At 46.1% G+C, this 22,532-nt stretch overlaps 1 protein-coding gene across 1 annotated transcript in view; it reads left to right on the top strand.

Annotated features, from left to right (window-relative positions):
• Positions 1-22,532, top strand: part of NTN4 (netrin 4) — a 626,566-nt gene that overhangs the window by 100,636 nt on the left and 503,398 nt on the right. The window contains exon 2 of the mRNA XM_069629824.1: positions 9,113-9,645. Coding sequence (XP_069485925.1) covers positions 9,113-9,645 — 533 coding nt within the window. The remainder of the gene's footprint in view (positions 1-9,112; positions 9,646-22,532) is intronic.

The following is a 22,532-nucleotide window of genomic DNA, read 5'->3' as shown; positions in this document are numbered from 1 at the left end:
AGGACTCTTTCAGGTGCTCTGCGGAGCATTAGAACCTTTGAGACCAAGGACCTGTGAGGACTCTTGCAGGACCTCTGCAGAACATTGCAACCTTTGAGACCAAGGACCTGAGAGGACTCTTTCAGGGCCTCTGCGGAGCATTAGAACCTTTGAGACCAAGGACCTGTGAGGACTCTTGCAGGACCTCTGCAGAACATTGCAACCTTTGAGACCAAGGACCTGAGAGGACTCTTTCAGGGCCTCTGCGGAGCATTAGAACCTTTGAGACCAAGGACCTGTGAGGACTCTTGCAGGACCTCTGCAGAACATTGCAACCTTTGAGACCAAGGACCTGAGAGGACTCTTTCAGGGCCTCTGCGGAGCATTAGAACCTTTGAGACCAAGGACCTGTGAGGACTCTTGCAGGACCTCTGCAGAACATTGCAACCTTTGAGTCCAAGGACCTGCGAGGACTCTTGCAGGACCTCTGCAGAACATTGCAACCTTTGAGACCAAGGACCTGAGAGGACTCTTTCAGGGCCTCTGCGGAGCATTAGAACCTTTGAGACCAAGGACCTGTGAGGACTCTTGCAGGACCTCTGCAGAACATTGCAACCTTTGAGACCAAGGACCTGAGAGGACTCTTTCAGGGCCTCTGCGGAGCATTAGAACCTTTGAGACCAAGGACCTGTAAGGACTCTTGCAGGGCCTCTGAGGAGCATTGTACACTTTGAGACCTATGACGTCATCTGAGAATTCTGATTAGGGCACACCGACACACACCTCTCAAAAAGTTACGTAAGGGAAAATTACATCTTTTTTCACCATTCATTATTAAATTGTTACTTCATGGCCATCACTCTAAGAATTCCCTACATGGAATGTCTGCAATGCAAAGTGCTTCATGCCGCACAGCAAGTTGTGGTTAAGAGGTGCCTCTGCACATCCTGGGCTCAGCACAGACCCCGACTCATAGTACTGCGCTACTGTTAAAAGATGCCAGCCCAAGCACCGGTGTACAGGAGTTCTGATTGCCATATTGTGTGTTACACCTCCAGGATCTAGATGTCCTGGGGGCCATCCATGCACGTCAAGGCGTTGCCAGTCTACGCTGTGTGAATGCACGTCTGTTAGTACCGGGTCCATCCATGCACGTCACAGCGTTGCCCGTCTATGCTGTACGAATGCACTTGTGTGAGTACCGGGTCCATCAATGCACATCAAGGCGTTGCCCGACGACGCTGCATGACAGCACTTGTGTGAGTACCGGGAGCATCAACGCACGTCAAGGCATTGCCCGATGACGCTGCATGACTGCACTTGTGTGAGTACCGGGAGCATCAACGCACGTCAAGGCGTTGCCCGGCGACGCTGCATGACTGCACTTGTGTGAGTACCGGGAGCATCAACGCACGTCAAGGCGTTGCCCGTCGATGCTGCATGACTGCACTTGTGTGTGTACTGGGAGCATGTTCATGTGTAATGTGTATTTGTGGCTGTCCTTTAATACATGTCATAGAGGAACCAGCATACCTTAAACTCAGAGTGACAGTTACGTCTTGTGAAACAGAACAGAGGACTCTGGGTACTTTCTCATTTTGAGTGCTGAGCATTCCAAGTGAAACACACGAATAATACCTGCAGGGTACTTTATCTGCTCAAATGTCTGCATTCCAGGAATGCCTTAATGCACTGGATTAGCAAAATACCATCCATTCTGAGCCAGGAAATGTCATGAGCTTTTACCATTTCAGACACAGTGGTACAGATTTTGCAGGAGTGAACTATCTCCAACCCAGCCTTGCATCCGGGGTGTTGCTAGGTCTGGAAAAGATCCGGGGCTACACTAATGTCAGGACTGTCGGGACTCGGGGCTAGCTAACCCTTTGGTTGTGGCCCTTGAGCTTCTGTCCGGGGCTGCAATCAAAAGACCCTGGGATATAGCCCCCTCGCCCCCCCCTAGCAACGCCTCTGCCTTGCATAAAGCTAAAACCCCTGTTTTTTATATTTTCATTATACCTTCAGAGGAGCTTAGATTAGTTCAGACAGGGGAAGGGCTTTCATTACAGGTGAATCTTAAAGACTATGATGCATAGGGTTACAAAAGATTATGCAAAATACTAGGAGAAGAAACTATGAGTAAGTTCCCATTTCAGGTGAGCAGCATTCCAAGCGAAAGGCATCAATCACACCATGACGTTTCATTGTGCCCGTAACAATGTCTACATAATGGGAAAATCTTTAAGCACCGGATTAGGAAAATTCCAGCAAAACTGGGAGCCTATGGCGGGAAGTCTTTGAATTAATCATAACCACAGGCATTGCTCTGGGCAACTAGGCAGACAGTTATTTGTTGGCCTGCTGTGCCATTACAGAAGGGTAAAAACCATGTGCAAATTAGAGTAGATCCGACCCCAAGGTATCTTCCATGCCGAGTCCGAAAATGATTGGCACTATATTATAGCTTTTTGGAACAGTAAAAGATGCCGCCCGCCCCTGACCTCCCCGCCTCCCGGTACAGCTGTACCCCTCTTCTGTACCATTCTGGATCCTACCCCTCTCTGTACATCTGTTCTGTTGTTCCCTCTGAATGGTGTTGCATTATGTATCTTTACTGTTGTATACCTCTATAATGCGATCTGTTGCTTCTCGAAGCCATGTCCGCGCTCAATCAATACAATAATAATAATAATAATAATAATAATAATAATAATAATAATAATAATAATAATAATAATAATAAAACGAAGTTCAGGCCCACGTGGAACCGAGTAAAAGCAGAACCTGGCACACGATTTGTCTTGATTAGATCCGGTGTTTGATGTATTTCCGCACCGATGCGCCGCTCTTGCGGGTAAGCACCACATCTATCAGTGCATTCTTCGTCCCTGACAAGTACCTCATCGATATTTCCACCTGTACCCCGCATCCCAGCCGGATACAGCATTCGATGCAGCAATGGCGCACCCACAACCAGAATCGGACTTGGCAAGAACCACAAATCCTCATTGCCCCTGCATGCGGAAGAGCCCACACCCTCACCTGCACAGAATTCACTCTCCACGTCCATCTTTTAACTGCATGAACTGCCACATTCCATCTTATTTGTAGACCCTGTCACTTTTTTACCCACCATCCACTCCAACACCTGAGAGTTCTACTCCACTACGAAGACAAAGGAAGAACGTATCCACCACAGAGGCGTAGACAGGTCAGGGCCTGAGCGGGCAAGACCCACCCAAAATCTGTAAATGCCCACCCTGTGCTGTGTGGGCTTTCGCAGATGTTAATGTCACTGCGGTGGGCCCAATTACATTAGCTTCAGGCCCCACTTGTTAGACAATCCTGCCTATGCCTCTGATCCACCTCCTCAATAGCCGCAAATTCATCACTCATTAACCATTCATAGGGACGGTAATCGGGAAAGCCATCACCATCCACCTCCAAGGCCATTTTAGGCAACACAAGAACCCATTGACAGCAAACTCTCTATTTGCAATGAAGACTTAGTCATGACACAATACACCGCCACCCAACTGCACATTTAGTCTGCAACTTTCTCAGAAACATCATCAAATTGAGCGTGTCCTACTGCCATCCAATTGTAGACGAAGCGACCATCAGAAGAAGTAGAGTCCTCATCAAAGCCATCAAGAATGCAAGGGTCCAATTCTAGATCCCCCCGATCCCTCACTCCGCTCCAAACCAGTGAAAGACGCCGCCCACTTCTTCATCTGAAAAGTAGAACAAATCAGGCCACACATGATTAGTATCAAAATCCCACCGGTCTCACCACATGACACACCCAATAGACCAACTTCAAACACAGACATCCCCCACATGTTCACAACCCGCAAAGTCAACACTTGCGTGAAGAGCCTCCCCCGATAAGAAGACATTGGATTCTGTCAGCCCCCTGCCCAAAACACCACATGCTCAAAACACCACATGCATCTCCCCCAGGGCACACAAAATGGTCAGGTCATTTACCCTTTTTACGGATGGTAATTGAGAAAGCCACCCCCGTCCAACCACAAGGCCTTGCTGTGACCTCAGAAACCTTGACAGGGAGCTCGATTGGGGATTATTTTGCATTTCATGAAATTTCCCCTTGAACTTTTAGGCCAACATCTGGCCCTTTTTTAAAGGTAGTCCATCATTAGCTCTTCAAGGTGTAAACCCCCACATGCCAGTGTGGGAGTTTCATTGTAATGTATGGTGGGTGAGCTTACGTGCGTAATATTAGTCCTGTTTTTATTTCTGCAGGTATTTCTCCTTCCTAGATCCCGTGGGAATTAGTATGGCTCGCAGGGGGAATGGGAGCATGGACAGGGGGACAGGACAATGGATTGTATATAGCGGCGGTAAGCAGTGTAAGGGGAGAGAAAGCGTTGTCTTCATGAACACGCAGGGCGTCCCGGCCCTCCGTGCTGAAGAGGTCCACTGAGGACAGTACTGGGCCTGCTTACTCTCGCCCCTCTCCAGGATCGAGGAAGCGAGCAGCGGAGTGTGGTTGGCAGTCCAGTGTAGGCTGGTAGTACCTGTGTGTTCACGCCAGTCGATGGACAGATGGTAGCGGACGTGAATCTGCCTTTCACCTCTCTGTGACAGGAGGTAGGAACAGAAAAGTTTACAGAGCCGGCAATATAGTGCCACCCGTTGGAACTATAAAAGTATATTGTCTGGCCGCTTTCAGCCTTGGCGGCACATGTCACTTTCCTGTCACATCTTAATGAAGAGAATGTTGGAGAGAGTGTAAGGGGGATAAGGATTAACAGGGTATTACTGATTCTATATTCAACAGCGTGTTCATTTAACCAGAGCTAGAGAAAGGGGGAACATTTGAGAAAACCTCAAGGGTAGGGGCGCCTGCATAGGCCTCTCTACGTGTTACTGCTGTACGTTGGAAGAGAATTAGGCTGGCAGCTCTTGTCAGATAAGAGCTAGCGTCAAGGCACTCCACCAGACTTTGCTCCTTAGATCCCACCTCACCGAGATCCCAAGCCCGGGAGTTACGCTCATTGCAGGTGTTTCAGGGGGTATCTAGGTAACGGACAATACTGGACCGGATCACTGTGTGGCTCTCATGAGGGATGTGTTCTCTCAGGAACGAGGGGACTACTTGATAGGTGTTCATACAGTGTGAGGGGGCATAGATGTAAGCCGGCAGCCGGTGAGAAGTGCTAAAACAATGAAACAGTGTTTATTTGTCAATTGTGACCAATCTCGCTCGCTCGCGAAAGCCCCTCGTGAAGTGAAAGAGTTATTTATTTATCAAGTGTGACCAATCTCGCTCGCAAATGCCCCTCATATAGTGAAAGAGTATTTATTTATCAAATGTGACCAATCACGCTCGCAAATATCCCTCATGAAGTGAAAGAGTATTTATTTATCAAATGTGACCAATCTCGCTCGCAAATACCCCTCATGAAGTGAAAGAGTATTTATTTATCAAATGTGACCAATCACGCTCGCAAATATCCCTCATGAAGTGAAAGAGTATTTATTTATCAAATGTGACCAATCTCGCTCGCAAATACCCCTCATGAAGTGAAAGAGTATTTATTTATCAAATGTGACCAATCACGCTCGCAAATGCCCCTCATGAAATGAAAGAGTATTTATCAAATGTGACCAATCACGCTCAGAAATATCCCTCATGAAGTGAAAGAGTATTTATCAAATGTGACCAATCTCGCTCGCAAATGCCCCTCATGAAGTGAAAGAGTATTTATTTATCAAATGTGACCAATCTCGCTCAGAAATATCCCTCATGAAGTGAAAGAGTATTTATTTATCAAATGTGACCAATCACGCTCGCAAATATCCCTCATGAAGTGAAAGAGTATTTATCAAATGTGACCAATCACGCTCGCAAATACCCCTCATGAAGTGAAAGAGTATTTATTTATCAAATGTGACCAATCTCGCTCGCAAATACCCCTCATGAAGTGAAAGAGTATTTATCAAATGTGACCAATCTCGCTCGCAAATGCCCCTCATGAAGTGAAAGAGTATTTATCAAATGTGACCAATCTCGCTCAGAAATATCCCTCATGAAGTGAAAGAGTATTTATCAAATGTGACCAATCTCGCTCGCAAATGCCCCTCATGAAGTGAAAGAGTATTTATTTATCAAATGTGACCAATCTTGCTCGCAAATACCCCTCATGAAGTGAAAGAGTATTTATCAAATGTGACCAATCTCGCTCGCAAATGCCCCTCATGAAGTGAAAGAGTATTTATCAAATGTGACCAATCTCGCTCAGAAATATCCCTCATGAAGTGAAAGAGTATTTATCAAATGTGACCAATCTCGCTCGCAAATGCTCCTCATGAAGTGAAAGAGTATTTATTTATCAAATGTGACCAATCTCGCTCGCAAATGCCCCTCATGAAGTGAAAGAGTATTTATTTATCAAATGTGACCAATCACGCTCGCAAATGCCCCTCATGAAGTGAAAGAGTATTTATTTATAAAATGTGACCAATCTCGCTCGCAAATATCCCTCATGAAGTGAGAGTATTTATTTATCAAATCTGACCAATCTCGCTCGCAAATACCCATCATGAAGTGAAAGAGTATTTATTTATCAAATCTGACCAATCTCGCTCGCAAATACCCCTCATGAAGTGAAAGAGTATTTATCAAATGTGACCAATCTCGCTCGCAAATGCTCCTCATGAAGTGAAAGAGTATTTATTTATCAAATGTGACCAATCTCGCTCGCAAATATCCCTCATGAAGTGAAAGAGTATTTATCAAATGTGACCAATTTCGCTCGCAAATGCCCCTCATGAGGTGAAAGAGTATTTATTTATCAAATGTGACCAATCTCGCTCGCAAATATCCTTCATGAAGTGAAAGAGTATTTATCAAATGTGACCAATTTCGCTCGCAAATGCTCCTCATGAAGTGAAAGAGTATTTATTTATCAAATGTGACCAATCTCGCTCGCAAATATCCTTCATGAAGTGAAAGAGTATTTATCAAATGTGACCAATTTCGCTCGCAAATGCTCCTCATGAAGTGAAAGAGTATTTATTTATCAAATGTGACCAATCTCGCTCGCAAATATCCCTCATGAAGTGAAAGAGTATTTATCAAATGTGACCAATCTCGCTCGCAAATATCCCTCATGAAGTGAAAGAGTATTTATCAAATGTGACCAATCTCGCTCGCAAATGTCCCTCATAAAGTGAAAGAGTATTTATTTATCAAATGTGACCAATCTCGCTCGCAAATATCCCTCATGAAGTGAAGAGTATTTATCAAATGTGACCAATCTCGCTCGCAAATGCCCCTCATGAAGTGAAAGAGTATTTATTTATCAAATGTGACAAATCTCGCTCGCAAATATCCCTCATGAAGTGAAAGAGTATTTATTTATCAAATGTGACCAATCTCGCTCGCAAATACCCCTCATGAAGTGAAAGAGTATTTATTTATCAAATTTGACCAATCTCGCTCGCAAATACCCCTCATGAAGTGAAAGAGTATTTATTTATAAAATGTGACCAATCTCGCTCGCAAATATCCCTCATGAAGTGAGAGTATTTATTTATCAAATCTGACCAATCTCGCTCGCAAATACCCCTCATGAAGTGAAAGAGTATTTATCAAATGTGACCAATCTCGCTCGCAAATGCTCCTCATGAAGTGAAAGAGTATTTATTTATCAAATGTGACCAATCTCGCTCGCAAATATCCCTCATGAAGTGAAAGAGTATTTATCAAATGTGACCAATCTCGCTCGCAAATGCTCCTCATGAAGTGAAAGAGTATTTATTTATCAAATGTGACCAATCTCGCTCGCAAATATCCCTCATGAAGTGAAAGAGTATTTATCAAATGTGACCAATTTCGCTCGCAAATGCCCCTCATGAGGTGAAAGAGTATTTATTTATCAAATGTGACCAATCTCGCTCGCAAATATCCTTCATGAAGTGAAAGAGTATTTATCAAATGTGACCAATTTCGCTCGCAAATGCTCCTCATGAAGTGAAAGAGTATTTATTTATCAAATGTGACCAATCTCGCTCGCAAATATCCCTCATGAAGTGAAAGAGTATTTATCAAATGTGACCAATCTCGCTCGCAAATATCCCTCATGAAGTGAAAGAGTATTTATCAAATGTGACCAAACTCGCTCGCAAATATCCCTCATGAAGTGAAAGAGTATTTATCAAATGTGACCAATCTCGCTCGCAAATATCCCTCATGAAGTGAAAGAGTATTTATTTATCAAATTTGACCAATCTCGCTCGCAAATACCCCTCATGAAGTGAAAGAGTATTTATTTATCAAATGTGACCAATCTCGCTCGCAAATACCCCTCATGAAGTGAAAGAGTATTTATCAAATGTGACCAATCTCGCTTGCAAATGCCCCTCATGAAGTGAAAGAGATATTTATTTACCAGATGTGAATAATCCCACTCGCAAATGCTCCCATTGAGGTGAAAGAGTTGTTTATTTATCAAATGCGAATAAGCTTCCTCGCAAAGGCCCCACATCCCTGTGAAACAGTTGGTTACTCACCATAAGTGAACGATGATCTGCTAAAATGCTCCCACCAAAGGGAGAACAGTTATCTAGTTATCCAATGAGACTGATCTCAGTCATAAGTGTTCCCACTGTAATATTTCTTTATTGGTTTACCCACCTGGATTGGTCTTGTCTCCCCGCCCTCCAGCAACCATGCGGGGATTAAAGAGAACTAGAACTATTGGAGGAAATGACATAATGAATCCTTAATGTCTGTGCATCAAGTAAACTAGAGGACATGGTAAATGCCACATTACTCGGGAATACCGAGGAGCAGATCTGCTGGTCTATTACTGTTATATGAAAAAAGGAGTTTTACTCTATCCAAATAACATGAGGCTGTGTCTGTCTATTTAACCTGGTGCAGCAGGGCGGCTAGCCACTAGGGCTGGGCTGTCAATAGGGAAAAGCCTAAACCATCCCCCCTGGGTACGCATTTGCACATGTGTGCGGTAAGGTGTAGTATTCCTGACTCAGGGCTCTAACATGTTGCTGCTCTTGCCCCACCCCCCTAGGGAGAACCACCTCACAAAGGCAATAAAGCTCAGACCTAATGCTTTTATTTTGTTTTGTTGTTTGTTTTCAGGGAGAAGCAGTGTGGCCAGACTTGGGATGCACTGTGAAAAGGCTTGCAATCCACGCATGGGAAACCTAGCAAGCGGGCGGAGGTTATGGACGCTGACCGCATGCGGCCAAAATTCCACCGAACTCTTCTGTGACATCATTGAAAATCTGGACCTAACCTGCAGGACCCCCGCTGCATGCGACAAATGCAATGGCGCGCAGCCGCGCCTGGCCCACCCACCTTCCGCCATGGCGGACTCCTCCTTCCGGGTGCCCCGCACGTGGTGGCAGTCTGCCGAGGACGTGCACAGGGAAAGCATCCAGATGGATTTGGAAACCGGGTTTTACTTCACGCATCTCATTATGGTCTTCAAGTCGCCGAGGCCGGCCGCCATGATTCTGGAGCGATCGCAGGATTTTGGGAGTACCTGGAAACCTTTGAAGTACTTTTCCACAAACTGTTTGGCGACTTTTGCCATGGATGATGACGTTGCGGTAAAAGGGGCGATTTGCACTTCTCGATACTCAAGCTCTCTTCCCTGCAGTGGCGGAGAGGTAAGCGTCTGCTGGTTCAAACCTTGCCGGGAAGCAGTGGCGTGTCCAGACTCTTTTGACTGGGGTGGCCCAAGTGGGGCACTGACGTATGCAGGGGTGGGATGAAATGCGAGAGTGCGCACACACATAATGATTATAGTTTCGGATAATGGCGTGGCACCTGGGGTGGCCAATCAGATTCCAGGGGTAGCACGTGCCACCCCAGGCCACTCCCTGGACACGCCACTGCTGGGAAGTAACGGAGCACTGTACATAGGGGGACTCACCTAGATGTTACAAATAAGTGTGCAGACAGCGGAGGGCGGAGCTGGGATGGATAGAGCTCCAGAGGAAGTGATCTAGTGGAGTGATCAGTGATTGGTGCAAACAGTGGAATATCTCAGCCCACGTGCTTCATTATCTTTCTATATTTGTTATTTTTCAAATCATGTAGTTGAGCTTTGTGCGTTGCTGGCATATGAATGCGAAATGAAGAATTGTTTTGCAGGTAATGGGCAAAGAGGTCAAGTTTGTTGACAAGGATCACACAGTCTGACTGAGAAAGCCGTGAATCAAAGCAATATCGACAGAGAACAGTCACTAAACAACAACTAGTCCCAATTAGAGGCTTGATGGCGTGTAGGGGAAGCAGGTGATTGCCCAAATGGCTGGTACATTTCAAACCACAATTTAATTGCATGTGCCTCTCAATCAAGTGGCATGAGACTGAAAGTGGATCATCTCTGTGGACATATGTTAATTGGGTTTCTATATAGGTTATTCAGACTGCTTCATGGGAACAGAACATGAATAACATTCGATCAAATGTGATTAGGTCAAATGTTTTAGGTCAAATATACACAAACCTATTTGTACACCAAATGTTCGCTTTGGGGAAGTAAACAACACAGCTCAGGTTGCAGCATGTAAATGCACGCGTTGCAGCATGTAGATGCACGTGTTGTAATTGTAATTGTCATTTATATAGCGCCTTTCACCATAACTATAGTCTCAACGCGCTTGTGGTGGTAACGCCCACGGGGACCAAAGTATGAGAAATTGTAATAGAGGATTTAGATTGCATGCTGGTTAGGGATTGGATGGGCTGGCTAGGCTCCGGTAAGCAACCCAAGAGATCAGGCATGTGGGTGGGTGCTGAGGGGGGTTACGAGTCTGTGGGAGTGCAAGAGACTCGTTATGCATCCAGCCAAATCAAAGTATTATCATAGTTTGTCTCTGTATTCCAATGGTAGAGGTGTTGAGGCAAGTCTGGAATGAGTAGGTTAAAAAACTTTGTGTCCAGCCAGACCGAATTTTGATGTAGGTCGTAGCTGCATTCTAATCTGTGTGGCTGGATAGCCATGCCTGCGGCAGACGTCCACGGAAGTGGGCATTTATAAATACCTGGGGCTCAGACAGTGCTCATCCTTGATGTTGCTGTGTCATCAAATCTTTTGTGGGGACAAAAGCCAGCTACCCTCGTAGACTCTTCTAGGCACTATGGTGAGACTACCCTCAAGTCTTCGAAGTGTAATATACTCGCCGTGACAGGCAGGCAGGCCATGGGGTCTAGGATATAGGATTCTGAAACTGTCATAGACAGGCTACCTTGAAAGTTTTAAGTTCTATAAGTGCTACTAACAGCCATCTACTAACTGCAATAGCTACAAAACCATTATATTAAAAAAGACAGTCAAAAGACAGTCATACCTACCCCCAAATAAAGCTGGGGATGAGACATTTCCTACACACAACAATCCATCTAAGTGTAACACATTGCCTACCCCCAAAAGTCCAAGTTTAACACATTTCCTATCCCTCTCAAACCATCTAAATGCACATTTCCTATCCCTAACAGTCCATCTGAGTGTGGTGCATTTCCTACCCCCAGCAGTCCATCTAGGCATAACACATTTCCTACCCCAACAGTCCATCTGAGTGTACCACATTTCTTACCCCAACTGACCATCTGAGTGTAACACATTTCCTATCCATTGCAAAACATCTAGATGTAACACAGTTCCTACCCCCAGCAGTCCATCCAAGTGTAACAGTTCCTATCCCTCACAAACCATTTAAGTGCACTACATTTGCTACCCCCAGCAGTCCATCTGAGTGTAACACATTTCCTATCCCTCAGAAACCATCTAAGTGCAATACATTTTCTATCCCCAGCAGTCCACCTAAGTCTAAGACATTTTCTATACCTCACAAACCATCTAAGTGCACTACATTTCCTACCCCTAACAATCCATCTGAGTGTGGCGCATTTCCTACCCCCAGCAGTCCATCTGAGTGTAACACATTTCCTATTCCTGAATCACAAACCATCTAAGTGCACTACATTTCCTACCCCTAACAGTCCATCTGAGTGTGGCGCATTTCCTACCCCCAGCAGTCCATCTGAGTGTAACATATTTCCTATTCCTGAATCACAAACCATCTAAGTGCACTACATTACCTACCCCCCAACGATCCAGCTGAGTGTGGCGCATTTCATACCCCTAGCAGTTAAGTGAAAGCAACATTAGCAACAGCCTGGCATGTCCGTAGTCGGTGTATGATTGTGTTGTGTGGATAGTAGTTTGTGGTTGACAGTTTGCGAGGCGGGCTGTCGCAATAACTGCGGCCGCCGCCTGGGGTGTCAGGTCATTTCCCTGGCTGGAGTTTTGCACTGTCGTTGTTAGGGGGATGGCGGTGACCTGGTGGATTAATGTCTTGGTACACCTTGCAGTGCAAACTAGTTTGGACCGTAACATGGCTGTGGCTGGAAGATTAATGATTCCACTACAGGCTTCAGGACGTCACTGAAAATAGCCACTTTTTAAGTCCTTTCTGAAGGAGAGGTAGTGTTCATTGTGGCGGATGTGCAGTGGAAGAGAGTTCCAGATGGAGGGGGCTTGGGTAGGGAAGGAGGATCCTCCCATTCTGGTTTGTTGTGGGGGGGATTATGAGAAGGTGTGCCGAGCCTGATGAGAGAGGTCTGGTCCGACGGTAGGCTGTGATCTGCGTAATGTGCAATGCACATGGCTTTAAAGGTGACCAGTCGGCCATTAGGGAGCCATTGTAGTTCTCTGAGAGTGGATTGATGTGTTCTCTAGGTGAGAGAGCCGGGAGGAGTCTGGCAAGAGTTTTTGATTTGGTGAAGTTTCCTGAGCTGATGTGCTGGTTCGCCTAGATAGAGGGAGTTGGCAAAGTCTAAGCGGGAGAGATTAATGGTAAGTATTGCATAGAGTCCATGAGGGTAGGATAGGTAATGGAAGATTTTACCTGGGATGCGCAAGTAGAAGTGGCATGTTCTGGACACAGAGGTGATGTGTTGGGAGAGGGATAGCTCTGAGTCCATTGTGCATCCCAGATTTTTCACATAGGCGGTAACTGCCGGTGGGGCGACTAGGGCGTGTAGCCAGGGTATGGATTGGGATGTGAGGGCGGCATTGCAGCAGAGTAGTATTTCAGTTTTGCCAGGGTTGGTGTTTGGCTGTCATCCAGTGATTGATTGCGGAGAGGCAGGAGGAGAGGTCGGGTCGGGAGGATGTTGGTGTTTTGGGGATATTGAAAACGATCTGGTGTCATGTGCATAGTTACAGCATGAAAGGTGAGAGCGAATGAGTGCCGGCAGCGGGGGGAGGAAGAGGTTGAAGAGAAGGGGTGACAGGGAGGCTTCCTGAGGGACTCCTATCGGGACAGGGTTAGGGAGTGAAGGTGGAAGGAGCCCGATTTGCGATTGATTAGAAAGGAACGATGATACATTTTAGGGCAGAGTCTCTGATGCCTAGTCTTTGAAGCCTGTCGATGAGAATTAAGTGGTCAATTGTGTCACAAGCAGCAGATGGATCGAGCAGGATGAGTGTAGCGCATCCTTACGAATAAGCTGTTCTTTTTAGATCGTCCCAGATGGACACAAGAGCAGATTTGGTTCCTCAAAGAGGTCTTAATCCTGATTAGGCTGGGTGGAGGATCATGTTAGCTTCTGTGAATAGGCTGAATTGCTTGTAGGTCGTACGGTCAAAGAGTTTATCAATGAAGCAGATTTTGACAGTAGGTCTGTAGGTTGAAGCAAGCAGGAGGTCGAGAGGGGTCTTTTTGAGAAGGGGTTTGACATATGAGGTTTTGAAGGCTGCCGGGAAGGTTCCAGATGAGAGAGAATTGTTAGAAATGGCCCGAGCAACATTGCCTGCACATGTTGTCAGGATTTTTAAAAAAAGAAGTGAAGCGGGCCAGGGATCTTCAGCGGAGCCTGAGGTCTGCTTAGTGCTAGGAGTTTGAGGAACTCAGGAGATGGGTTTGAACGAGTGGAGGACTGGCCTAATGGGCCAGGGAGGATAGGACAGAAGGAAGGCAAGGGGGGGGGGTGACCAGAGCTAGTTTGGAGAGAACGAGGCAGAGCCTTTCCATAGTGATGTTGTGAAAGTGGTCGGATAGGGTTGCCAGTCAAAGGATCGAATCTAAAGGGTTGACAGGTCAAAGGATCGATACCAAAGGGTCGACAGGTCAAAGGATCGAATTTGTTTATTTTTTTTCACATATTTTTTTTTTTGGGGTGTCCCCCCCAACACCCTTTTTTCGCTAAAAACCACTTTTTTTCCCTAAACGAAAACCTAAAAAAATATATATAATTAAAAAAAAAATTCGATCCTTTGACCTGTCGACCCTTTAGATACAATCATTTGACTAGACACCGTTGGATGGTGCAGCAGAAAGCTTGGGAATGTGGTGAATGAGGGTTCAGGCAGCATGGGGTCAGGAATTCAGTGATGATTTTGTGGAGTTCCCTGCTCGGGTTTTTGGAATTAGAAATCTGGTTTCCATAGATGTTTTTTTTTGGCTTTTCTTATTTCGGTCAGGTAGGCCCTATTTAATCTTGCACACACAATTTTGTTTTGCGGCTTTCGTTCTGGGCGATGTTTGGGGGTTTTAAGGGACTTGAGGGAGGGCGTGTACCACTTCAGGATAGGGCATAATCTCTGAGAGGTGCATCTGGTTGGCGTGAGGGGGATCAGGGCGTTGGTGAGCCAAGGATCGAAAAGGTCGATGGATGGGTATCCACCGTGCGATGGGAGGAGTGGAAGGGGGTTTAGGAGGGAATTGGCCAGATCAGGGTTTATGACGACTTTAGTCCAGTGGGGTACTGCGGGCAAAGGATAGAGGTGGGGTAGGCAAGGCGGGGGAGCAGAGAGATGGATGCACGAAGGAGAAGAATATAGCGCAGCGATCTGTCAAGATTAGTGGGTGAGGCGGAAGGATGGAGAGTCGGTCCGATGTGGTGAAAAGTGCATCAAGGGTGTGCTCTGTGGTGTGAAGAGGGAGGGAGATCAGCTGAGTCAAGCTGAGAGCTTCCAGGCTGTCAGAGAACAGGCCATTGGGTTGGTTGGGCCTTCAAACCAGATGTTGAAATCTCCTAATATAGTGAGGGATGGATGCAGGATTAGGGTGACTGACAGGGAGTCGCAGAGGGAGTCTGCAAAGTTCCTATTATAACCTGGAGGTCTATAAATGAGTAGAAGCTGTAGACGAGGGTGGGGAGGAGGCACATCTTCACTAGTATTGATTTGCAGTTACCGGGTAGAATCTCATTGGAGGTGTTATTCCTGCCGGATGGTTAGTCCTCCTGCTCTGCTAGGCCTTTTTTTTACGATCAGAAAGTAGCCCAGGGGGAAAGCCTCATGTGCGATGGGTCCGTAGTCGTCAGTGAACCATGTTTCTGTGATGAACAGGTTATCAGGATTTTCATTGGAAATAAGGTAGAAAATGTATTTGTTTTTTGAGACAGATCTGGCGTTAATGAGTATGCAGGAAAGCTGGTGTGGCTTCTGGTGTGGGGTCCGATAGGGGACGGCAGGGGTGGCGGATAAGGGCGAGAGGAAGGGGGATGGCCTCAGGGAGATCAGAGTGGTGATTAGTTGTAGTGCTGTATGCAGGGAGGCGGGAAAATGGGAACGTGGTTGGTGTTTCCTGGGGAGGTGGGGCTGCTGGTAGGAGAATGGGGGTTTTAGCGGGAGGTGAAGAGAGCCAGGACAGGGTGGGAGTGGGAGGAGAGGGTTGGGAGGAGTAAATAGGTGGTGTAGGGTGGGATCCTGGGCATAGCTGATGAGATGACTGAGGGTGTGAAGTCCTCTGGTGGATGAGGCTCGTGCTTTAGGGGGTAGTTTGGGGTTTACGGGTGTGAGTGAGAGTGGGAAGAGATGTTGAGAGAGGAGTGATTGCCAGGACAGCCCGTGCTGCACTAAGGGAGGTGAAGCACAAGATGGGGTGCTGGGAGTTGGTGTGGGTGGAAGAGGGTTGAAGAGTTTGAAAGGGAGGACCGGGGCTGTGGGGGAGTGTCTGGGAGCGTGAGGCAGGTGAGGGTTTGTGGAAGCAGGGGCTGTCGGGTGGTAGCTTGTGCTGATGTTCTGGACAGTAGAACGTCAGCATGCCGCTCTGTTACTGAAGTTGTGGGGGACGAAGGGGGAATGGGCTTTGATGGATGTGAGGTGAGGGTGGGTGTGGGACGCAGGATGGGTGAGGAGACCAGGTTGGTTTGTAAGCGAGGTGGGAGTGGGTAAAGGAGACGGACCAGTGGGTGGTGGATTGGGATGTTCTGGGCCATAGAGCACCAGCGTGCCGCTCTGGGAAGGGAAGGGGGGTGGGAGAAGTAGAGGGTGTGTGTGGGCATTGGATTGTGGAGAGGGGGAGTCGGTGGAGGGGTGTGTTGTTGGCTAGTTTTTTGGAGTGCCAAGGTGCAGCTCTGATCTGGGTAGAGCGGGGCATGGTGAGGTACCTAGAATCAACACACATTGGACCTCAACAGGGGTTGGGCGGATCAGTAAAAATGTGTCTCTGAGCCGTGGGTAAATCTGCTGACTTTCCACCCATTTTCGGCGCAATTACTGCAGCTCTTTTTGCACCACAGTAATTGCACTGAAAATGCCCCATTGAGTCATTGGGGAAAATGGGGATTTACTGCACTGCTGCTAATTGGTATCCGGTGCTCATCGTGCCGGACCAAGTTGCGGCAACGCTAATTGCATTGGGCGGTGTCCTGCCAGATTTCCCGCCGGATACCACCCACTTGTGATGAGGCCCACTGTTTGGGAAAGGAGCAACTGCATTAGGAACATGCAGGGTGTGAAAATGTACCTAAATTGAAACCATACACTGTGAGCGAAATGTACCTGGTTTCAAAACATGTACTGTGAGCGAAATGTACCTAGATTCAAACAGACACTGTGAGTGAAATGCACCTGTGTAATTGTTAGAAGACCAGACTAGAGACAGTCACAATGTGAAACTTCTAGAAAAGCAGTCTATACTCGAAGGGTGAACACGGCCTAAAATGCGGTGACCGTCATTAAGTGAACAGTGCTTGAAAAACACCTATATTCAGAAGTTGAACCGGACCTAAAATGCAGAGATAATCACAATGTGAACTATGTCTGGAAGAGCACCCCCCCCCCAATTCAGAAGGTGAACAGGATCTGGAAATGCAGAGATAATCGTAATGTGAACACTGCCTGGACATGTTGCATCATGACGATGCTCGTGTTGCAGCATGAAGTTGCTCATGTTGCAGCATGAAGATGCTGGTATTGCAGCATAAGATGCACATGCTGCATCATGAATATGCTTGTGTTGCAGCATAAAGATGCTCATGTTGCAGCATAATAATGCTGGTATTGCAGCATACAATGCACATGCTGCATCATGAATATGCTTGTGTTGCAGCATGAAGATGCTCATGTTGCAGCATGCAGATGTTTGTGTTGCAGCATAGGATGCCCATGTTGCATCATGAAGCTGTTCCGGGAGGATAGCTCAGCTGCAACATGCTCCCCTTGGAAGCAAGACGACACGAAGAAACACAGGTTCGATCCCCGGGTCCGCACTTAGAAACCTCTGGGTATTTAAGTGCATTATAAATACGCAACTAAGACAAACAACTACAAGATTGAATTCAAGATTGCAAGCGGCAACATTGTAAAAAGAGCACTGAAACGAACATTGTTAAACGCGTCTGATGAAAGACGCGAGTGAAGCTAAATTGCTGGTGAATATCTGAACATTAAAAGGAAAGATAAAATATCGTTGACAGGGTGGTCTGGCACTGTGAATGTGCTCAGTTGAAGGTCTCTGTACAGTATCTTGACAAGAGAAACGAAAGTAGAAGATTGATGTGAAGTGTAAATTGTGTGAAGTGAATCAAAGTGGTCCTGCGATGGTTTAAGCAAAATCCATTGCACATTCAAAAGTCTTCAATTCTGATATCAAAAGGGATCTGAACCTGGATGTGGTGGATCCAAGGTCCCAGCCCGAACGAGGGAGACCAAATTGTGGACATTTGGGGTCTGAGCGCAGACAAGGGGGACCCATGGTCCGAGCCCGAAGGAGGGAGTATTGAATTTGTGAAAGTGAAAACCCTGACAAAGGAAAGGAACTTTTGTGTTTTGTTTGTTACATCAGGCCCTCTGCAAATAAGAGACTGGCATTGCAAGAGAGACTATGGCGGGAGGCCCTGACACCTATGTGTTGAACTGTTACCCCGTGGCCAAGTGCTGAAAATGTGGGGAAGGGAAACCAACTGCTCAACTATCGTGACATATTATTTCTTGAACACTTTTCTTTTGCATACATTGTTATCCCACACTATTTTGTATTTAGAAGCAAAGATTGGCAATAGGTTTATTAGTAGAGGCTGTTTTATTTTGACAGACTCCACTAGGACTGCATTGTTATTTGATGGTCGTAGCTTGCTCGCATCTTTAGATTCAGGTGTAGATAGGCGTTCTACCAACTCATTGAAGTTCAATAAACACCCTTGAAATGGGATCACTTGTGTCTGTCTTCGCTGTTTGATTCAATGCCTTCCTTACATGTGGTGTCAGGAGTGAGATGTGACTCAATTGAGACAAACTGGTGGACCCTAAAATTCCAGAAACACTATACACAGAGCCTCAGATCCCTCCCCTGCCACTAAATAATCCATAGGCTTTGATATCTGCAGTAGCAAAGATACTACCATCCCTCCAGGGAAAAGAGGGATGGTTCTCACAGACGCAGCCCTAATACCCTCTAAGGGTTGTTGTATAAGACTGGCCCCAAAATCTGGCCTTGCTGTGAAGTTTGGTCTGGATGTCCAAGCAGGTGTCACAGATTCTGACTATCCGGGGAGATGTAAAGGTTCTCCTACAGAATCGTGGTGAAAGTCCATCTGAAATATGTTGTGGGGACAGAATTGCACAGGGAATTCTTGAGTAGTCTCTATTTCCCCATTTCACAGAAGAAAGTAAACCAGAAGAAACAGAGAGGTAGCTTAGGCTTTGGAGAGGCTGATGAACCACACACCATTGAGGCAAAGAGAGAAGAAGAACCTACCATCCTTCCTGATTTAGCCTTTGCCCAGCAAAATGATCCAGCACTCAGAGAAACTTTGTTGCAGGTGATTCCTGAAGGAGAAGGACAAGAAAGGGTAAGCCCCCTTTTCTTCCTGAAACAGGGATTACTACATAGAAAAAGTAAGTTCAATAAGTAATTCCTAAAACCCATCATAAGATCATGTCAGAGATTGCACATTCTCATTTGATAGGGGGACATTTAGGACGCTCTAAGAACCAAGCTAACATCAGTGGGAAGTTCTACTGGCTAGGTATCCATGCGGACATAAAGAACTTCATCCAGACATGTGAAATATGCCAAAAAACCAGTGCACCTATTCCCTTACCTGCCCCTCTAAACCCCTTACCAATCATCGAAGTCCCTTTCTCCCGAATAGGAATGGACATCATTGGGCCAGTGGAAACTTCTAGACTGGGTAATAAATATGTTTTTGTAATCGTTGATTACGTTACCCGATACACCGAGAGTTTCCCTATGCAGAACAATACAACCCAACATATCTAAAAACACCTTTTACCATTCTTTTCTAGGGTTGGTTTCCCCAAGGAAAATCAAACGGATCAGGGATCCAATTTTATGAGCAAACTGATGAGTGAAGTCAAGGAATTACTGCATATCTCCACTTTAAGAACCTCAGTTTACCACCCCCAAACGGACAGGTTCGCCGAGAGATTCAATAAAACCCTTAAGATGATTTTGAGAAAATTGGTAGATCAAGATGGAAAGGACAGGGATAGTATTATCCCCTTGGCCCCATTTGCAGTGAGGGAAACCCCTCAAGCATCCACTGGTTTCTCTCCTTTTGAACTACTTTACGGTAGAGAACCAAGAGATGTCCTAGACATGCTCCGGGAGACCTGAGAGGAAAGGGATGAAGCACCCATTCCTCTTTCACATACAGCTACCCGAATACGAGAGCATATGGCCCTGGTTCGAAATGTAGTCTATAATCACATGGAAAAAGTTCACGCCCAACTAAGTCCACCTGTAACTAGAAAGTAAATGTAAGAATGTTTTCAGTAGGACAAAAAGTATTAGTCACCTTACCTACCTCTGAAAATAAACTTTTCTCAAAATGTAATGGGCCATACGAGGTACTAGAGCAAACAGGTACATGTACCGATAAAATAGCCCAACCTAATAAGAAGCAAAAGACCCACATTTACCATTAAATCTCTTAAGGGAATGGAAAGAAAATCCTTCCACTGCCTCCACTCAATATTGTCTTGTTTAATACCGGAGGAGATAGACAACTTAGAACTTATTCCCCAAGAGCTATCGAGACAGAAGCAAGAAGACTTAAATGACTTGGCCATCACATTCCCTGAAGTATTCTGCAAAAAAACAGTAAGAGTACATGGAAAATGGGTCTTTTTGAAACCCTACAGACACCCAGAAGCCTGAAAACAAATAGTGGTAGAGGAAGTTAAAAAGATGCTGAGGGCAAACATTATCGAGCCTTCTTCCAGCCCATGGTCTTCCCCTATTGTATTGGTAACCAAACCGGATCATTCCTGGTGGTTTTACATAGACTTCAGGCAGGTTAATGGCATCTCCTCCTCTGATGCCTATCCTATGTGGCGCATCGTTGAATTAATTGATAAACAAGGAAGTGCCGTCTTTTTATCAACCCTAGACTTGACCAAGGGATATTGGCAGGTCCCTGTACATGGACCTGATAAAGAAAAAACTGCTTTCTCAACGCCCCTAAGATTATTCCAGTTTAAAGTCCTCCCTTTTGGCCCTCATTGGGCCCCAGCCACTTTCTAACGGCTAATGGATAGGATATTACAGCCCTATTCCGATTTCTCAGGGGCTTATATTGACAATGTAGGGCCTCATTACGAGTATGGAGGCAGCCATGCCCTTGACAAGGGCATGGCTGCCTCCATACCAGGTTCCAGGTCTGGGTTCCTTCAATGAGGGATTACCGGGCCATTCCAACCTTGGAGGACCCTGTAATTCCTCATTGAAAAAACCCATCACCATTCCCATTTGAGCCCCCATAGGGCTCAATGGGAATGGGGAGGGAGCTAATAACGGGCCCGTTATTAGCTCCCTGGTCCCCTTGCGGGACCCGCTAAGGACGTCTGGTCTGACCAGACGTTCTGAGCGGGTCCCGCAAGGGGACCTCGTAATAGGGCATCCCGTAATGAACGGTGCCAGTACTTACGGGAGCGCCAGGGCCGTAATGAGGCCCATAGCCATTTACAGCAAGACTTGGAAAGACCAACTCTTTGTCAGGAAGCCGTTACTTTCAAGAAACCTTCAAGGCAGAAAATGTAAGACCAGTAAACCAGGCTGAAGAATCCTGCATTGTGTGTCGGAGATAACGAGGGGCCTCCCGCGTAACTGACCAAGGCGGGGAGAAGCAGCAGATGCTGTGGTATCATCCTTGGCTCCAAGAACACAGAAGCGATAGAGAACAACACAGCTGGTGAGCTGGGGAGTCCGATGTCAGACCAGTCTATGCTGAAGTCAAGGTTGCAATTGGCAACATTGTAAAAAGTGGGCTGGAACGAACATTGTTAAACACATGTGATGAAACACGCGAGTGAAGCTTCATTGCTGATGAATATTTGAACATTAAAAGGAAAGATATGATACCGTTGACAGGGTGGTCCGGCACTGTGAATGTGCTCAGCCAAAGGTCTCTGTACGGTATCCTGACAATAGAAAAGAAAGTAGAAGCTGGATGTGAAGTGTAAATTATGTGAAGTGAATCGAAGTGGTCATGCGACGGTTAATGCAAAACCCATTGCACATTCGAAAGTCTTTGATTCTGATATCAAAAGGGATCTGAGCCCAGTTAAGGGGGATCCAAGGTGCAAGCCTGAACGAGGGAGATCAAGTTGTGAACATTGTGGAAAAGAGGATCTGAGCCCGGCCGAGGGGGATCCATGGTCCGAGCCCGAACGAGGGAGACCAAATTGTGAACATTGTAGAAAAGGGGCTGAGCCCGGATGAGTGGAACCCATGGTCTGAGCCCGAAGGAGGGAGACCAGTCTTGAATTTGTGAAAGTGAAAATCCTGAAAAAGGAAAGGAACTTTTGTGTTTTGTTTGTTGCATCAGGCCCTCTGCAAATAAAAGACTGGCATTGCAAAAGAGACTATGGCGGGAGGCCCTGATGCCTATGTGTTGAATTATTACCCCGTAGCCAAGAAGCCAGAGTGTGAGCAAAGCCTTCTTGTGCCACCTTGCCCCATGCTGAAAACATGGGAAAGGGCAACCAGCTGCTCAACTATCCTGACATATCATTTCTTGAACACTTTTCTTTTGCATACGTTGTTATCCCACACTATTATGTATTTAGAAGTAGGATTGGCAATAGGTTTATTAGTATAGGCACTTTTATTTTGACAGACTCCACTAGGACTGCGTTTTTATTATTTGATGGTCGTAGCTTGCTCCCATCTTTAGATTTAGGTTTAGATAGGCATCCTACCAAACTATTGAAGTTGAATAAAGACCCTTGAACTGTGAACACTTGTATCCGTCTTCACTGTTTGATACCATTTTGATACCATGCCTTCCT

The sequence above is a fragment of the Ambystoma mexicanum genome, chromosome 12 (genome assembly GCF_040938575.1).
Source record: "Ambystoma mexicanum isolate Mex_15411 chromosome 12, UKY_AmexF1_1, whole genome shotgun sequence".
Classification (NCBI taxonomy): Eukaryota; Metazoa; Chordata; class Amphibia; order Caudata; family Ambystomatidae; genus Ambystoma; species Ambystoma mexicanum.
Note: the sequence above shows the minus strand (reverse complement) of the source record. Positions and strands in the feature narration are given on the sequence as shown.